This window comes from Coccinella septempunctata, chromosome 2, assembly GCF_907165205.1.
Source record: "Coccinella septempunctata chromosome 2, icCocSept1.1, whole genome shotgun sequence".
NCBI classification, from domain to species: domain Eukaryota; kingdom Metazoa; phylum Arthropoda; class Insecta; order Coleoptera; family Coccinellidae; genus Coccinella; species Coccinella septempunctata.
The window spans coordinates 16,481,923-16,502,216 of NC_058190.1; the positions used below are offsets into that span (position 1 = coordinate 16,481,923).

General features: G+C 39.4%; 1 protein-coding gene across 2 annotated transcripts in view; it reads left to right on the top strand.

Moving 5' to 3' along the window:
* Window positions 1–20,294, top strand: part of LOC123306524 (thrombospondin type-1 domain-containing protein 4-like) — a 728,470-nt gene that overhangs the window by 657,083 nt on the left and 51,093 nt on the right. For both annotated transcript variants that reach the window (XM_044888570.1, XM_044888569.1), the window contains exons 8-9: window positions 106–275; window positions 18,750–19,062. In XM_044888570.1, the coding sequence (XP_044744505.1) occupies window positions 106–275; window positions 18,750–19,062 (483 nt within the window). The remainder of the gene's footprint in view (window positions 1–105; window positions 276–18,749; window positions 19,063–20,294) is intronic.

Consider the following 20,294-nt stretch of genomic DNA (forward strand, 5'->3'; position numbering starts at 1 on the left):
CTTTCCATCGCTTTATTCCACATTGAAATAATCTTACACTCGATAATAAACGTTGATGTCCCACATTTTCCATTCGATATTTTCTATTTTCTTCATTTTTTGCAGCGCTGAAGGAGGTGAATAGTACTTTCATCATAAATGGCGACTGGAAATTTTCTACGACGAGCCGTTTCTTTGCTGGGGCAGGAACTAGATTCGCTTACATAAAACAGGACAGTGTTTCACTGGAAACCATAACGGCGCAAGGACCTCTCGGAAATCCCATCGAAATCTATGTAAGTAAATAATAAAGTTCACTGCGCTGGTAGGGTCATAGGGATATGAACAGGGACCTAACCTCGTATTGCGGAAGAAAAATTAGAACAGAGCACTATTCATCGATGTGGCGATTTCAAATGATAACAATCTTCTAGATAGGCACACCGAAAAACTTTCAAAATACAGATATCTAGAGAAACAAATCAGGAGACAGTGGCAGTTGAAAGAGATCAAGACCATCACTATTGTCATTTCATCTCCAGGCCTGATACTGAGGAAGCTGCCGGAGAACTTGAGGAAACTTCAGTCGGACGAAAATATCTATAGAGTCATGCAGAAAATGGTATTGCTGGGAACGACGAGAACTGTACGCAAATAAATGGGAAATGTAGACGAACGCCGTCTGCTTCGAGAGGAAGTGCGGGTGGATTAGGAATCCAACCGATAGCAAGGAGCCGAGTAGCGGCCCGAACCCGACCACCACCAGGGTTGTGTTCGGAATCAACGTCGAATCATCGCCCAGTGTGCGTCCGACGTCTGAAACGGTTGTTCTATTGGTTGTCGGATCGTTAAGTCCCGTTAAAGAGCGCGTTTGGCAACGTTCGACGTTGACACATCCAAATGAGAAACTACGAAGATTAGTCGACTACGATCCAACGGAAGAAGCTAGAAGGTCAAGATCCTACCACCGAAGACCGAGAGATCAAATAAGGATTCAAATGTAACCAAAGAAGAGCTTAACCTATAAAAGATATAGGCAGCATACAACTATCAACACGACTATGATCGTGTGAGAGTCCAGAAACCATAAGAGTCAACTGGTTAATAGGCAAAATGCCCGGAACCTATGAAGAAGTAGTTAAGGGTTTTTAGTGGGTCTCGAGCTCAGAGAGTGAGAATCCCTACACTGCTCCCCCTCGGGAGAGGCTGTGTTCGTCTGTCCTGCAGATTTCCCCCTAGTACATAAGAAAAAAATTGACGTTGATTCCGAACACAACGCCCTCCCAGATATGGGTGGTACCGGTGAAATCAAATAAATAGCCGGGGCGGACGAAAAATAGCACTGCGGCGTCTGACCCATAATGGGCGGCAGCAAACAGCGTCTGACCCAGACTGGGCGGCTGGATTATGCGATCACCAAGACGTCTAGCCAACGTGGTGTTCTATGGCTAAATACACCTTATGAAAATGCCAGGTAAAAACACTCAAGTACCCCAGGCGAGTAGAAGACTATCTTCAGAATCTCGCACAGATGTTAAATCAGTCTGTCCCATGGATTCTGGGGGGGACAATCATCTGGCGAAGAAACCTAAGAAAAGTGAAAGGAACAAAATGAACAATGTACTGTCATTGCTTTCGAATAAACGATTAACTGAACTTGAGTGCGAACTAGAGAATATCAAGTGGGATATCATGGGTCTTAGCGAGGTTAGAAGGCGCGGAGAAAAACTCATTACTTTAAAATCTGGCCACAGTTTCTACTACGTAGGAGATGAAAATAGCTCAGTAGGGGAAACTGGTTTTCTGATACATAAGCGTCACAGAACAAGCATTTTGTCTCTGAAGAAAATCTCCACAAGAGTAATATGCCTTGTCCTCAAACTTAACGCAAGATATAATATCAAAATTATACAAGTTTACGCGCCTACCTCGGACCATACTGACGAAGGAGTAGATCTGTTTTACGACGACATCAGAGATGCTCTCAGCAATCAGCAGGCACATTATAGAATTCTACGTGGATCACCACATAAAATTGAAAATTGAAATCATTCAATGCCAAGGTGGAAACGAGGTCGGATGTTGTTGAGTTCTCGCTGGGAAACTATGGACTGGAGAGAAGAAATGATAGAGGTGAAACATTGCTTGGTTTCCTGCTGCAAAACAACATATTCCAAATGAATATCTTCTTTCCTAAGAGACCAAATAGGAGATGGACATGGAGGAGCCCGGATGGACGAACAAAAAATGAAATAGATTTCATAATCACCGACAAAAGTCACATAGTTAAAGACGTGTCAGTGTTGAACAAGGTATCCATCCGAAGTGTCCACAGGATTGTAAGAGCTAAATTAATGATTGACGTCGGTAAAGAACGGCACAAGCTGATCAGAAAGACTGACAGTGACAGACCATGGATGAGCCCATCGGACATGGTCGGCTTCCAGTAATACATCTCAAATAGGCTGGATGACACCAAACCAGAAGAGGATCAATGTCCTGAACGAGACCATCAGTACTGCCCTAATAGAGAGTCAAAATATTTACTGCCCAAGAACCAAGAAAGAATCGAAATTAAGCGAAGCCACTATGCGGAAAATGAAACAAAGAAGAGACATGAGAAGTGAAGAAATAACTACTGCTGAAGAACTGAGACAGATTAACAGAGAAGTATCAAAAGCTATCAGACGCGACATTAGAGCGTACAACCAAGATGAGATCGAAACAACAATAGAAAGCAACAAAAGTATGAAGGTCTTACGTAGAAAATTGGAAACTGGAAAAAACAAATGACGAAGGTGAAGGACAAAAACGGGCATATTACAACAAACAGAAAAGAAATTTGTAGGATAGTTGAGGACTTTTACCACCTACTATATAAAAGCCAGAATAAAGTTAACTCAGACTCAGAAACAGGGTTAGAGATATTGACGAGTAAAGGAGGCGTCGTTAACCAAGGGTCAGAAGAAATGCCTGGCTCTGAGGAAAACAAAAAACAACAAAGCCCCTGGAGAGGACTGTGTGGTTGCCGATGCAGTTAAGATAGGTGGTCACTGTTTACTCAAGAAAATAGCGAAGCTTTTTAATCTCTGTCTCTTTAACAGCACAATAACAGAGAAGTGGAACAGCGCCATCGTGATCTTGATTCACAAGAAAGGAGATTCAGCGAAACTGGAAAACAATCGACCAATAAGCTTACTCAGCCATCTTCATAAACTCTTCACGAGAATTATTACTACACGCTTGGAGAACAAATTAGATTTTTACCAACCCATAGAACGGCTGGGTTCCGCAGAGGTTCTGGAACTAATGACAATCTTCAGAGCATCAAAACTGTGATCGAGAAATCCATAGAATATAATAGGCCGCTAGTCATTGCCTTTGTGGACTTCCACAAGGCATTTGATACTGTTGAGTAGAGTGCAGTATTGGACTCCTTACAAAAGTGCAGGGTAGACTATCGCTATACCAAACTAATATATAATATATATAAAAATGCTACCATGATGGTTAGATTGCACGAAAACACCAACCCCATAAGAATCGGTAGAGGAGTACGACAGGGGGATACTATATCACCCAAATTGTTTATAGCTGTTTTGGAGAGCGCCTTGAAGATGCTTGAATGGAGCGGAAGGGGTTCAAATATAGATGGCTCGAACTTAAAAAATCTGCGTTTCGCAGATGATATAGCTCTGTTCGCTGACAACTTACAAGATATCAGGAAAATATTGAAGATTGAAGATCTTCGGGAAGTATGTGCTCAGATCGGGCTGAAAATTAACATATCCAAGACAAAGTTCATGACGAATCTTGTCCCTAGTGGAGTTGGTGGATAAATACATATAACTTGGTCATGAAATACGAATCTCGAGAGACAACCAAACACGCTTTCTTGGGCCGCGTATGGCAGACTTGGGGGTGTGTTTAAGAGTAATCTCCCAGTAAGGGTATTTGACCAGTGCATTTTGCCAGTTATGACCTACGGCGCCGAAACTTTAACTCTAACTGTCACGTCTGCCAAGAAGCTCAGAATTGCGCAACGCAAGATGGAAAGATCTATGCTCAATGTGTCACTTCGAGACCACATTAAAAATTAGGACTTACGGGTGAGAACAGGAGTCACGGATGTTATCTGTCAGATAGCTAGGCTCAAGTGGAACTGGGCTGGGCATGTGGCACGGATGGCGGATGGACGATGGACAAAGAGGCTGTTCGAATGGAGACCAAGAACCGACAAAAAAAACAGAGGAAGACCTCCCACGCGATGGACTGACGATATCAAGAGGATGACCACAAACTGGATGCAGAGCGCTCAGAATAGAGGACAGTGGGCAGAAATGAGGGAGGCCTATATCCAGCAGTGGATGCAAAGGGCTGGTTGATGACATAAGAAAAAACTGACGTTGATTCCGAACACAACCCAGGAGCCAACAAACATGGACGGGCTCCAGCAGATCTTAATCTATTCGATATCTGAGATGATCTGTGATAAGTGAATGTTCCGCTAAGGGTCAGAACTTTATATTTATTAGGCACGTGGTTGAGCAAGACGAGGCGCTGATATGACATAGACGACTCAAATTTATTTTGTCCTATGCAAGGGAACACTCCAAGCAATCTCGCGCCTCTGGTCTGGTAGTCGTGAAATTAGGAATTTTTGACCACCGAACCACGATTCGTTTTCATGTACACTAGCACATATACAAATATAAATACACGGAAATTTAAGAATGTAAGAATGGTCTACAACTCCGTGACTCTCTTTCGAGCAATGAAAACTCTCTTGCTCTGTACAGAGTTACCAAAAAATATGACGTTGTAGGAGAGGTAGCAGTATACCAGGCCGTAGTGAATAGAAAGCAACGTCGAGTGAGGCATGGATTGTTTGATACGAGAAATCGCGTAGCATGATCTATGAATTTTATTACAGAGAGCATCATATTAGATTATTGACAATGTTTCGTAATGAGTGGACTGTATTTTTTTCTAGAAAGAAGCTGGTTTCGTTTTGAACGGAACGGATTGTAAATAGGATCATAAAATATGGAATCACAATTCATACAAGATATCTTGACTCACCCTTGGCAGCTAAGGGAAATAGGTATATTGGTGGCTTTTGGAGAACCAAGAATTCGGGACGGCTGTATCCATTCATTCATTGCTGTATCCCGTTACCGGGAATAAATCTACAAAAAGAAGAAGGAAAAAAAAAATCGAACAGACTTGTAACTTCTTAGTGCTAGTTGCGACTGTGTGCCCTCCTGTGACTAAAGAGACCCAACCGTGACCTGCAGATTCTTCCACACTCAGGGCATGGATAGTCTCCAACCAGATCTGGCCGCCGCTGTATCCATTATAACTGTGGACCAAAGACCTCCACTGTGACCTGTCTAACGCTAGTTGTTCCCAGTTATGATTAGCATTAACTGATTTTAGGGATTGATGTAGTGTATCCTTAAACCGCTTATACTGGCCTCCTGGTTTCCGGGCTCCCTCAGTGAGTTCGCCGTATAGAGCTATTTTGGGGAGTCTTGTGTCTTGCATCCTCAGAATGTGGCCGCTCCATCTGAGTCGGGCCCTCGTTACTTGAGTCTCAATTGTTGTACAACTCGCGCGCTGCAAGACTTCTGCATTCGAAACTTTGTGGAACCATCTGATGTGCATTATCTGTCTTAGATGACGTTGCTGCGTCTGTTCAAGCTGTTTAATATGTCGCCTGTAGGGAGTCCAGCTTTCGCTTCCGTAAAGAAGCGTTGGGAGGACCACTGCTCTGTAAGCAGCTGTCTTGGTCTTCAGATTGAGGTCGTGATTTTGGAACACTCTGTCCTTCAGCTTCCAGAATGCCCGTGATGCCGAATTGATACGGTTGTGTATTTCCATGTCAAGGTTAGCCCTAGTATTTATGAAGCCTCCCAAGTATTTGAACTGCTCGACCTGTTCTAGAGTTTCATTGTCCAGGCTGATATCTGTTTGAAGGCATTCTGGCGGACTTACCAGGATTTTGGTTTTGTCGATATTGAGTCTAAGGCCTAAAGCTTCGTATATATGTTTATAGGTGTCCATCATTATCTGTAGATCCTCTGAGCTCCTAGCGATGAGTGAACAGTCGTCTGCATATTGAAGTTCCTTGATAAACTTGGTACGGGTTTTTGCTCTGAGGCGCTTCAGGTTAAACAGGCCTCCATCAAATCTGAATCTTATCCCAACACCTCTTACGGGCATGCTCATGTCAGCAATTATCGATACAGCTATGGCGAAAATATTGAACAGTAAAAGCGCTAATACGCAGCCTTGTTTTATTCCAGAGTTGGTTGAGAAATGGTCGGTTGTAGAGCCATTATGCTGTATTCTAGCGGTGTTGTTGATATGAAGGCTTTTACACACTGCTAGGAATTTTTCGGGTACTCCTAGACGTGCCATGATTTTCCATAGCGCTCTCCGATTCACCGAGTCGAATGCCTTGCTTAAATCGACGAAGGCTGTATAAATCCTTGATTGTTGTTCACGGGCCTTTTCTTGTAGCTGTCGCAGTGTAAAAATTAGGTCCACCGTACCTCGATTTGGTCGAAAGCCGCACTGTGATTTAGGTAAAAGCCTCTCTAAGAGTGGAACCAGACGATTAGCCATAATCTTCGAGAGAATTTTACCGGCCACATTAAGCAACGATATGCCCCTGTAATTGTTGCAATTCGACGTATCGCCTTTGTTCTTATAGAGCTTGATAACTAAAGCGTCTCTGAAGTCTTGTGACACATCTCCCTGTTCCCAGATCTTGCGGAATAGTATTAGGAGACTATTGACAATGTCCTCATCCAAGGCTTTGAATATCTCCTCCGGAATGCCGTCTAGACCAGGTGACTTATCATTTTTCATATTTTTAATCGCGCTTATGATTTCCGACATTGAGATTTCGTCATCAAGCGATGTCATCGGACTATACGCGGGGAGCAGGTCTAAAATGGATAAATCCGAGTCGTTATTTTGATTCAAGACCTGTGAGTAATGCTCCTTCCATCTTTCGAGAATTTTTCTATAATCAGTTAGAATAGCTCCATAAGCATCTCTTATAGGAAAGCTAGCTTTTCTGCTTGGACCGTAAACAGTTTTAATAGCTTCGAAAAAACGCCTGTAGTCATGGTTATCGGCGTAAGCTTGTATTTCCCTAGCTTTTTCTTTCCACCAGCTGTCCTTGATTTTTCTTATTTCTTGACGGACCTCGCGTTTTATGTTTATGAAACCTATTTGGGCTGCAACATCGCCAGGCTTGTTAATTGCGGTTTTCATCGCTTTGTGTTTTGCGTCCAAAGGGGGTGCGATATGAGTTTCGCTGTCGGCAAACCAGTCTGGGGATTTTCGGGAGCGTTCTGTGCCCAGTATTTCTTTCGCTGTATTTGTAAGGGATGACTTGAAACGGAGCCAATGAGTCTCAATGTCGTCGTTATAATCCGGTGGTGTTAGGCTATCTTTGACGGCAGCTGTGAATCTGTCCTTTGTAGAAGGGTTTTGTAGTTTGGATATTTGAAGGCGCTCTCTTAGATACTTCGGCTTGCGTTGGTATTTTGGGCGCATTGAGATTTTCATTCTCGAGATTACTCGCTGCTGTATCCACCCTTATTGAGGCTCCCAATCTTCTCTTGAAGAACTTTCTGTGCACTGGTAAATGCTAGAATTAATCACAAGGATTTTTAACGTATAAATCAAAATTAAAATTGCGTATTCTGTGTGTATGATATAATAATAATAATAATAATGAGGATAAATTCAGATGCATACCACCCGACGATATGAATATCGACAAGTGTTACGATCTGAATTGAGCTAGCCAATTTGCCATCGTCAAGGCCCCAAATGGAGTACGCTCCACCGAGGAAAAGCAGATGCTGACCATGGTTTCGGCCTCATTTGGCCTCATCAGAGCAACATAGCATTTTTCCACGGTGGAGAACGTTTGGAATTGATGGAACTTTATTCAATGTTGTCATGTTCTACTGGGTATTATTTACCTAGAGCGCCATCCAACATGAAACGGTATCCGATTCAATCCCCTCCAGATAGAAACCAAGACGAAGACACTAGCATACGGTCCCATATTTTCCCTAATTCGGTACGCCGATTCGCTTTTGCGAACGTCGGACGCATAATGAATTGAGAAGTCCGGGACGCGCTCAGGTCGCGGCAGAGTACGATGCCAGCGGTACAATAATGAAGAGTGATAACGCCTAAGCGGCAATGAATAAAAGAATGAGGATGAATTCAGATGCATACCACCCGACAATATGAATATCGACAAGTGTTACGATCTGAATTGAGCTAGCCAATTTGCCATCGTCAAGGCCCCAAATGGAGTACGCAATTTGACGATGGCAAATTGGCTAGCTCAATTCAGATCGTAACACTTGTCGATATTCATATCGTCGGGTGGTATGCATCTGAATTTATCCTCATTATTTTATTCATTGCCGCTTAGGCGTTATCACTCTTCATTAATAATAATAATGTTTATTTTCGAAAATCATACATATACAATCATCATATATACAATCAGAACGAAAATACTGTCAAATACGAAAAATACCGTTTTCAAAAGGAAGCATTTAGGAACTCTTGCATTGTATATGGGTCAAGTTCAATCAACAATTTATGTATTTCTTTTTTAAAGACAGCGTGCCTATTTATTTTTCTCAGTTTCAGAGGTAATTTATTAAAAAGTTTCAAGCACATATATTCGGCACTTTTTTCTGTAAGGGTCAGTCTATGAGCCGGATAGATATAATAGGCGTCCCTACAGTTGTATGTATGGTTGGGCACATTATCACTAAAATACTCTCGGTTTTTAGAGAGAAACATAAGGCACTCCTCAATATGAACCGCTTCTACAGTTACTACACCACTGCTCCTAAAACAACCTCTACAAGACGCTCTGTAGCCAAGCTTATACATAATTCTCATGGCCTTTTTCTGAGTTCTCATAATTTTCTCAACTGCTTTGGCATTCCCATAAAAAATTACACCATATCGCACAAGAGCCTCAAAATTTGAAAAATAAATTGTCTTCAAGCCACTTATACCCAAGTACCGGGACATTATTCTTAGAGTGTAACAGACCGAATTTAACCTTTTGTTCAGTTTATCGATATGACATTCCCATGACAAATTCTCATCAATCGTCATCCCCAGCAGGTTTAACTCAGTATTTACACTAATATCGGTTCCATTCAAATTAGTTACATCAGGATATTCTTGATTATTATTTTTTGTTTTAAAAAACAAACAATCAGTTTTGTTTTGGTTTAATACAAGACTTTCATTTGCAATCCAGTCTGATATGGCTCTATAAATGCTACTTGAATTCGCCAGCAAAACATCCAGGTCTCTAGCAGTCATCAAAAAGTTTTTATCTTCAGCATAATCATAAGAAGTACAGTTTAAGTCTGGGATAGACATGAGAGCGTCGTTTACATAAATAATGAACAAAATGGGACCAACTATGCTACCTTGCTGTATGCCAATTTTGACCATTTCCTGATCTGATATATAATCAATTCCGTTCTTTGTAATAATAGTTTGCTGGAGCCTTCCTGATAGGTATGATCTGAGCCATGAACATACAACACCACTTATACCATAGAAACTCAATTTCTTCGGAAGTACGTCCTGATTTATGCAATCATATGCCTTTGTGAGGTCTAAAAACAGGCCCATCACATGGTTTCTCTCTTCCAGAACTCGATGAATCCTCTCTGTGAACTCAAATATTGCTGTGTGAGTACCTCTACCTTTCAGATATGCATGTTGGTTATTAAACAACAGGTTATTGATGATGAAATATTCCATTAATCGGTTGCACAAACATTTCTCAAATACCTTTGAGAAACTCGGCAGAAGGCTGTTTGGTCTGTAGTTTTCAATTTCTGTCATACTTCGTATAGGTACGTATCGGCGCGTATCGTGATTAGCTACTGCCGTCGCTCCATCGGCTTCGTCCCATCTGGTTTCAAGGACAATTTTTTGTGAATCCGAAACGACGGTTAAAGAAGGACGGAGTAATCTGAAGAATATCTTGTACCTATGCATAATTAAATGAGAGAACCAAAAACTTTCGCGAAAGAAACATTTCCTCCATCGACGTAAAATACCATTGTAATTTTGAAAGATAAGAAAACTATAAAGAACTGTTCAGAACTCACATACCTATGATCAATAAAAAAAAATAAAAATTAATAAATTCAAAATACCCAATCCAATACGAAACAGACAATCTATAGTTAGACAACTGTCGGGAAAAATTTGGGACAAGTTACAGCGTTATCTAGGGACGGCTTCTAACATTATTCGCGATGTAAGTGAATAGTTGATGGTGGCGGCATCTGTTGTTACGTATCTGTATGAGAAATGTTGATTCTAAAGATAGAACATAATTTCAGATTTTTTTTCCATGAGATTGGGAGAAGCCATTCCAAGTTGGAATTTGAATGAAATTTCCAAGTTCCAACTTAATCTTGTCCCCAAATCTAATGAACAAATATTTTTAGGTTAGGTAAAAAGTATTAAATCTCCAAACACAGAATCTGATCTTGTAAAGGGTTGAACGGATAAATAATATGGGCCAAACTATCCAATACTACATTTACGTCTACGTTTCGGTTCCGTTTGGAACCTTCCTTAGGACTTTACAACACAAGGAAAAGAAAAATATCACAATCTTCTATCTTTCCTTCATATCACAAGAATTACTGAACATTTGAGTATAAACAGTCACAGCTCTCCAAAACAAGGGAAAGCTACAATAAACCGTCAACCGTCAATAACATAAGAAGACGATCAACATCTACTCCTAAACACCTAATCCTAAACACTACTATTCACACACTAAAATCATTCATATAACTAGAAAATTCTATCAGGTATAATGACAAAATTGACAGGAACAGAAACACTACAATGATAATGACATCAATCTAGTTCATTCTTATTCTTAACACGTTGACTGCGATATTGGTCCCCGGGGACCGATACGAATCTCTTTTCTGGTGCGATTGAAGTGAGATCCAATGTTTCCTCATGTGCTAACTCCATAACTTTCAGAACGCTCAAAACTTCAAATTTATATAGTAGGCTAAGACTTTTCGAATTTTAAAGTAACGTTCGAGGACTCTAACACAATATGGCATCGAAAAATATTTTAGATATCGGTCCCCGGCGACCTATACCGCACCAGAGGAAAGCTCTGGTATCGGTCTCCGGGGACCGATACCGCACTGTAAACGAATCTTGAAACATACATAACGCAGTCAACGTAAATGATCGGAAATGAGTGTGCGATCAATTTCAGATGATTTATTGATATTGAGCAACCGAACAAGTAAAAATGCTCTTACCTACCCTAACTGGGTGAACTCAGATGAATCTCCACTTGTCCGGTATCAGAAAGGGGGTTCCTAAGGGAAGGGAAACACGGAACCAACCCTCCTTCTGCAACTCCGTGGTACGATAAATGAAGGACACACGGCACTTCACTTAAAGTTGCTCAATATTACTTTGATTCACTCAATATAGAGAGATGACAGATGGTGCGATGATTTTGGCGATTTCATATGAAGATTATTACAACAACAATACTATGCTTTATTTTCACAAATGGCCATCGACCGAAGTCCTTCAGCCCGTATTGACAATTTTTAAATATATTATATCTACAATACTTAGTAAATCATTGGGTGGCAATTATTATGAAATTGAGCAGAAAAAAAAAAAAAACATATTAACATGTGTATCAAAGTTTTTGAATTTCCTCCCATATGGTATTTAGTGGAAATTTTCTCTTTGGCCTTCTATTCTGGTCCCTGTTCACACAAAACTCTCCCAAAATTTCTTTATTATGTGTAATACCAGTTATTTCGTAGAGTAAAGTGTTGGAAGGATTATGAAGTGGATTTCTGGGGTGTCTCATTTTAGTAATGGCTCTCAAGGAGGTGGTTTCTGTTGTTTGGAGGATCTTTGTGGTGGTTTTATTCGCCGCTAGATATATTGGGTACCAATACCCCAAAAGTGGCATATTGACTTATATATGTGTGCTGCCGTTTTTTTGTTAATACCGGAGTTTTTGTAAGTTAATTTCCTGAAGAGCTTACTCCTGGCGATACATTTTCTCTCCATGGTGCTCGGATGCTTCTTGAAGGTAGTTCTTCGATCTATTTCCACACCAAGGTATTTCACACTTTCTTTACACTCTATGAATGTGTTTTCCATGACCAATTTGGGAGAGTTCTGTGTGATCCTGTGATTAAAGATGATGAACTGAGACTTGTCTGGGTTTAGTTGCAATCTCCATCTATTGAACCAACATACGTTTTGTCCATTAAACATTGCAGGTTTTCAACTGTTTTTGGAAGGGTGTTGTTGTGACTGATGAGGGCCGTGTCGTCCGCGAACTGCAGCAAGTACAGGTTCAATTCAGGCTTAGGTTGTGTACTGGGTTCGTAGATGTCGTAGAGGTACACTTTGCTCAACAGTGTAGCTAGTGGCGATCCCTGTGGTACACCTGTTTGCTTTTTAAGCAGTGGGATAAGTGGTGTCCTACCCTGACCTGGAAGGTGCGATCCATCAAGAAGTCTCTTAGCAACCATATCAGATTGACAGGGCACTTCAAAATCTTCAATTTGTAGAGAAGTCCTTTATGCCAGATGCTGTCGAATGCTTTTTTTATGTCAAGGAATAATGCAGCACTGTGCTTTCCTATTAAGTTGTTGGTTTGAACATTTGAAGATAAAATCGAAACTGGATGAATAGTGGAATGTTTTTCTTTGAATCTAAATTGGTAGTTTGGTACTTTCCTTCCAATTTCTTGTTCGAGCATGGTTCTTATTATCTGTTCAAATTGCTTCCCTATCACCGACAGCAAAGTGATGGGGCGGTAGTTTTTAACATTTTGTTTTTTAGTGTTGGACTTTGGTATTGTAACCACTATCCCGTGTTTCCACACAGATGGAAAGTAGTGTCGTTTCAGGCAGTGTTCATATACTTGAATCAAATATTTATGACATTTATGCGTAGGATGTTTTTGGTAACGTTATCGTGTCCAGGTGTTGTGCTCTTGCCTTTGTTCAACACTTTGTAATAGGTGTCTTCGTCAATTTTAGTTTCATTTTCAGTTGGTCCTTCCTGAAAATATTCATCATACCAATTTGAAACTTCGTCATATTTTTGTTGGTGGAATTGTGGGTTCATATCTTCACTAAATGTTTTTTGATAGTATGACGCGAATAACTCTGCTTTTTCTTCATCTGTTGAATATATTCAATTGATTCAGGGAGCAATTTTCCCTTATAACCTGATAGTTTTTTAATTTGCTGCCAGTAATTCTTGCCCTTGCTTTCATTTATATCATTGCACACTTCAATCCACTTATGTTCCTTGTATTGCCATATTAATACTTGGATGTTCTTGTTGTAGTCATTCAATTCTTTTTTGGCAAGTGGACTAGGGTTTTGCAGATAGTCCCTGTGCATTTTCCTCTTTTTCTTTATCATCTTGATAATGTATGCCGGAAGTTCGTGAACATAGAATTTAGATTTTTTGTCTGGGCTGTTTTCTAGTACAAGTAATGTCAGAGTGGAATTGAAATGGGAGACTCTTTCCACAGAGATCGGTTCACTTTTTATTGAGTTTAAGTAATCTTCCATCTGAATGTTTAGATTTTGAATGTCACACTTCCTCAGGTCTTTTTCCGCTGGGACTACATCGATAGCTGGTCTGTCCAACCTGAATGGTATTTCAATTGCATCGTGTTCTGTACCGAGGTCTGAAGGGTATGTATTGTAGTTATGTTGTTTTTTATGTTACATGTATATAACACACGGTCTGGAGTTGAATCAGGATTATTGGGCATTCTGAAAGTTGGAGGAGTGGTTGCCATCTCAAAAGATGCATTGTTCATGAAGTCTTTCAGTTGTTTGATTTTTCTGCTGTTGACATTCAGATCTCCAATGATGAGAACATACTTGTATAAGGATGCTTTGTTAAAAAGGCTTTGTTCAATGCAAGAATTCGGATGTATGTACACCAAGAAGATATAAAGTTTATCTCCGTGGAATGGAATGGAGAAATGTGAGATTTCGTTCAATGGATTGTTCAAGCTGGGCGGATTTTCTTTTCTCATTTTCAGACCAGGATGGACCTGAATCAGACTACCACCACGGGTGTTTGTGTTCACAATGTTTCCGTTTCCCTGAATGATATTCCAGTTCCTGTATTTGGTGTAGCTGTTTTCATTGCTTTTAGATTCCACGAATAAAGCACAGTTAATATTTTTTCTTTCAATTGTGTTGTTTATCAGGAGCTTCCTAGGTGAGTTACTATTGAGATTGGCGTATATTATCTTAAGTATCGATGTGAATTTGAACATTATTAGTACCGTGGATGGGTTGAGTTGGAGAAGTCGTCGTTGGATTTTCCAGGTTCATCAGAAGGTAGAATCTATTTCCCGAGAAATGGGCTACAGTGTCTATGGAATACTGGCTGATAAATATTTTCCTCAGCTTTGCAATCAATTCATCCCTACTTGTGTTATTCATCTTATTCAATTTATGTATGTACGTATCTATGATAATATCGTGAATTGTTATTGGAGAGTGTAATTTTGTGTTTTTGGTTATCTTGGGGTCAATATCCCTAGATTTTTTATTGAGAGGCTTGATCTGACTATTGGGTATCCCTGCGATTGGCCTAGTAGGTCTCTGGGGGCATTTGAGAGACCAAGCTGCGTGCTCTTCAGATCCGCATGTGACACATTTTGTTGGAAGCTGACTGGTACGCTTGCTGTAATGGTGAGAACCGCCACATTTGGTGCATTTTATAGAGTTGTTGCACTTTTCACGAGTGTGGGCAAATGAGTGACAGCGCGTGCATGGTTGAGGGATTGGTGCTGGCGGATAACTTGGATAAACTGGGTGTTTTGAATTCATAAAATTGGAATTTTATTTGTTTTTTTTTATTGCGTGATCTATGGTTTTGCATTTTTCACCTTGTTGGCAGTGAGGGCTATAAACAGAATCGCACTCCATATGGTTTACGACTGAAAATGATTCTTCCGATAAGAAGTCAGTTGAATTCACGCATCCACGGGTGACACGTTTCGTTGCGACCGCCTTTCACGCTGTTTTTTCGAACGTTCAATTAATTTGGGAGTATTTGGACCGGAGTGATTTCCAACGGCCTAGTTGTTTCTGGGGATTAAGAAGACTGGGAAATTCCCGCGCTACAACTGGCAGCTCAGAGGGCCCTCTTCCACCTTGTACAGGATACCACCAAGGTAAGTGCGCTTCTTTTGGCCCAATTATTATTCCTGCCTTGTTACTTCATTCAGTACAAACATCGCCTATAAATCACGCAAAGCGGAAAAGTTCCAGGAAAACCACCTTGGCGATATACGTCCAGTTTTCTCCCCGGTCGCTCTCGAAGGAGGGTACGCTTATTCTTATTTTATATACCCTCAACTTCGCACACTGGGTATTGCCTATGTTTGTAGAAAAGACCTTCACTAAGTAGTTTCTCAGAAGATTTCAAGCAAGATGTTATTATTCTGATCATTAGGGTTGGCAGATTCGTTGCTCTGGATATTATGCGCTTGCAGTAGCGATGTTCCACTTGTATGTGTTTCAGATAATGACTGATCTCATCTTCGGGAATTTCGTGTTCCACTGATCCAATTACAACACTATATGAGGGTCTGTGTTCCGTCGAACCTTGTGATGGTGGAGAGTGTGATGGTTGAGTTTCTTTGTAAGAACTGATTTTCTTTTCTTCAACAAGTTTATTGAGTGTTCTTTTTATGATGGCTTTGCTCATATTGGTTTTAAGTAGGAAACCCTGTTTTGTTAATAGAATTGTATCATCGCTGTCTGGATGCTCTTCGTTTCATATGTCAGAAAATTTTTTACGTAATATGTTCTCAGTTGTTTGGATGTAGTATAGCAATTTGTACTGTTTGTTTTTTATTTCCCTCATTTTTGCAGAATAGTTTCTCTTGATTGTAGTGTTTGTGTTGGGTAGTGTATGTGAGGCTATTCCTTGATTGTTTATTTGGGAATTCCCTTCAGATGTTCGAATGGTTTTTGTTGCACCCAGATGTGTGCGATAATCGCACTGTGTTGTTGGTAGCTGGTATTCTTTACTGGAAGGATATACTTTTTTATTGGGTCCTGATTGTGTGGTAGAGGTAGGCTCATAGTTTCTCTTTCGTTTGTGACGAACTTTTTTTTTGCATTCGCCATTGTCCATTATTTCCATTTCACTATATTCACCATCACTTGACGAATTCATTATAAATTTCGAAAATTTATAAATATTATTCGAATATCAATAACAGAGCCGTGAGTTTATCGAATGTACGCTACAGATGCTCACACGGGAATGAAGATTATTAAGTTTTGTGCGAGATCGATTTCGGCGCGTCCGGCGATGATACGAATGATTGTCGTGATTGACAGACGACAAAGTTTTTCTTTCGTCGGCGCCTGACAAACCGGAGTCAGGCAACCCAACTCACGATCGACCATGCCGCCCGCCCTGAAGTCTCCTTCAGTAAGATGAATCGAAAGGAGTGAACAGACGAAAGAAGCCAGCAGCAATCTACTGAGTTGGAAGAGGACACAATTTAACGACTGGTCGTCGAATTGTCCCAGAAGCAGAAGCAACATCAGCTACTCGAGTGGTGGAATTAGCCCCTGGAAAAACAGATGATATGCGGTCGATAGACCACTTCAGAGGAGAAAGATTATCATCTCGAATGAAGACAACGGTACCTGGAAGGATGGGAGTAGATGGATGCAACCACTTGTTACGTTGCTGCAAGGTATGCAAGTACTCCTGACGCCAACGCTTCCAGAAGTCCTGCTGAAATCGTTGGACTAGTTGCCAACGAGACAGACGGTTTACAGACACGGAACTGACATCTTTATCAGGAGGAGCGGTGAGGGAGCGGAACACCAGAAAAAGGCCCTCGTGTGAGGGCCTCAAAATCAGAAGGATCAGACGATGGAAATTTCATAAAAGAACAAAACAACAGAATAAAAAAAATATGTGACCCAGTATTCAGAGATGGGAGTATAAAGAGACTTTTTCACTTATTAGTTGAAAATTCCTATCCAAAAACAATGTTGAAGAAACTGCTGTATTCTGCATTCTCAATACCAACAATTGAAAATCCAACACAACTAGACATCGTAGAAGAGACAGAAGATTTTAAATACCGAAGCATAGCAAACATCCCTTTCCTCACCAATAAAATTAAAAAGTGTTTCAAAGATGACAAAAACATAAAAATAATTCCGCAGTGTAAAGAGAAAATATCTAACTTATATTCAAGATTAAAGGATCCGATCCCTAAAGAGGTGAAATCTAACGTAGTGTACAAAATAGAGTGTAGTGACTGTCACGAAACCTATGTAGGTAGGACCTCCCAGTGGCTTAGAAATCGGATGAATTTACACAAAAGTGACATAAGAACTAACAATCCTAGATGTGCTTTATCTATTCATGCCAACAAATACTCGCATAATATTAATTTTAATGATGTGAAGATTTTAGATGTCAGTGCAAATTATAAAAAAAGGGGGTTCTAGAGATGATCCATATACATAATCAAAAAAGTAAAATTAATAAAGAAACGGATACACAGAGGTTGAGCCCCATCTATTCGTATATACTAGAATATTCTAACAGACCACTTGTCTATGGTTCAGTAGATTTATGACATTTGACATTGATATTGTTTCATTGTGTGTATTTTAATTTGTATAACCGTAGTTTTTCTGTTGAAATTCATGAGAATTCAAAAAAGAATCGAGAAATTGACTTCGAGATCAACTTCACATTTAGTATGTCATTGTAGATCTTTTCCCTTCCCCCTATATATATATATATATATATATATATATATATATATATATATATATATATATATATATATATATATATATATATATATATATATATATATATATATATATATATATATATATATATATATATATATATACAAGAAGGGAAAAGATCTACAATGACATACTAAATGTGAAGTTGATCTCGAAGTCAATTTCTCGATTCTTTTTTGAATTCTCATGAATTTCAACAGAAAAACTACGGTTATACAAATTAAAATACACACAATGAAACAATATCAATGTCAAATGTCATAAATCTACTGAACCATAGACAAGTGGTCTGTTAGAATATTCTAGTATATACTTGTTATTGAGCTGTGCAGCTACGTCATGATCTTGGAAAATGCTTCCTTCCCCCTGCATTGTCATACTTGAATTCATTTTTACCTAGTTCTTTATGACATGTAAAGGACTTATTCATTGGGTATCTAGGTTGAAGTTGAAATTTTCTTTAATGTTTACAAACGTTTCGGCGCATCCGCCTTCTTCAGTGTAAATATAATTTAAAAAGACATCACAATATCGTCCGGAAGATGAAGTTGTTTTTTAGTTTCTCATATTTGTCGGTGAGATATCCGCAATCGTATACAATATGATCTGTTTTCAGCTTTAAAAATGTTGGGCATAATCTATACTGTTTGCACTTAAGCAGGAATATTCTTCTGGTTTTTGCTTTAGCAAGCTTGTCTATTAACTTTTGTGTGTTAAATGAATGATACGATAAATGCCTTAAGCTAAGGAAGACATAGAAAGGGGCTTATATATCTACCGGTTTTCATGGTAAATACGATTATTATGAAAAAACTACTGATAATTTTTTTGCAGTTGGTGTCATATCAACCCAATGTTGAACTAAAGTATGGATACCTCTTACCGAACGACATCGAAAAACAGATAGCACCACCATCAACGAGGGTACTAAATCGTTTTGCACGACCTCACGATGAAGAAAAGATCGTACCTCATTCAATACTTCAGCCGAATTCTCACAATAAAGAATTGGACGGCTCCTTACATTCCAGTCAACAAGATGAGCCAAAATCATTGACCAACTATCATCATAGACAGAGGAGAGTGAGAAAAAGGTTTTCGTGGAAAATCAATGGTATATCAGCGTGTTCCAAATCATGCGGTGGAGGTGAGTTTAGAACTCATTTTGTAATAATTGAAGTAGTAACTTCAACGGGTTACTTGAAGAAATTAAAAGTTTCTGAATTGTTGACACAAACCAAAAAAACATCAGTTTGCTACTATATTACTTCAACTGCCTTATTTCAACAGCAGTTCCTCGTTTTTGGTGCTGAAATTTTTTCATTATTTTACTAACCACTTGCTGGAACCCATTTCAGATATGTGTCAAACTGCGCCGAATGTACCAACCAAACTTTTCGAAATGACCTAATAGTTGGGGAGCCGAAGAGGGAACATACCTGAGACCCTGTAGAGTACCTCTACCAAAAATTAGACATTTATATAAGGGGAATTGTCTAGGACTGCCTGTCAGAATAGTAAAAAAAACGATCATTGTACATAATCGAGCGTGTCAGATTAAGATATATGTGGTTAATTACATGTTGAAAAGTATATATTCTCTTAATCTGACAATTTTTAAGCGTTGCAAAAAAAAAGTCACGTGTTCATTCTCGAGCGCGGTGGCGTTTTTCTTATTTTGAAGCTAATGATTCAAGAATAACGGAAAAAATATAATCTGACAGTTTTAGCAAGCCGAAACATGTATTTGTGACCATAAAGGTCACAAAAATCAGTTTTTTTGAATTATCTCCTTCCCTGGGCTTGAAATCTTTTTCGCATTCATTATGAAAGTTGTAGAGCCTAACATTTTCTACAAGTTTCACCCAAAGCAATTTTTTCTACGTTCAAACGTTTGTGAGATATATGGCGATTAATGCGAGGTGTTTAGCGATACATGCTGAAGCGAAAATTCACTCGTTGGAAAATAGTACATTCTAAGGTTCAGTCACAGACAACACTAAAATTTCCGTGACTAATTTCCAAATTGTCATCATAGAAATACCTTGTCTTTTTGACAATTGGATGAATGTAGATTAGACTGGGATTCTACATTGACCTTGCCATTTCGCATGTGAGGCTAAGCTTCTCGCCCTTATCGCCCTCCAACTCGAGAACGGTTAAGAGTATATAAAACTGCTTCAGACAAAAGTTATGTAGAATTTTATTATCTACAACTTTTATAATGAAAACAAAAACGATTAGACGTACAGACAGGGAAATATTCGAAAAAAATTTTTTATCATCTTCAAAGTGTCAGATTAAGAAAACCCCTCTGATTAGTGTCAGATTAATGGGTTAACACGTTTACAACACCGAGAAAAACCATCTGTATGAAAA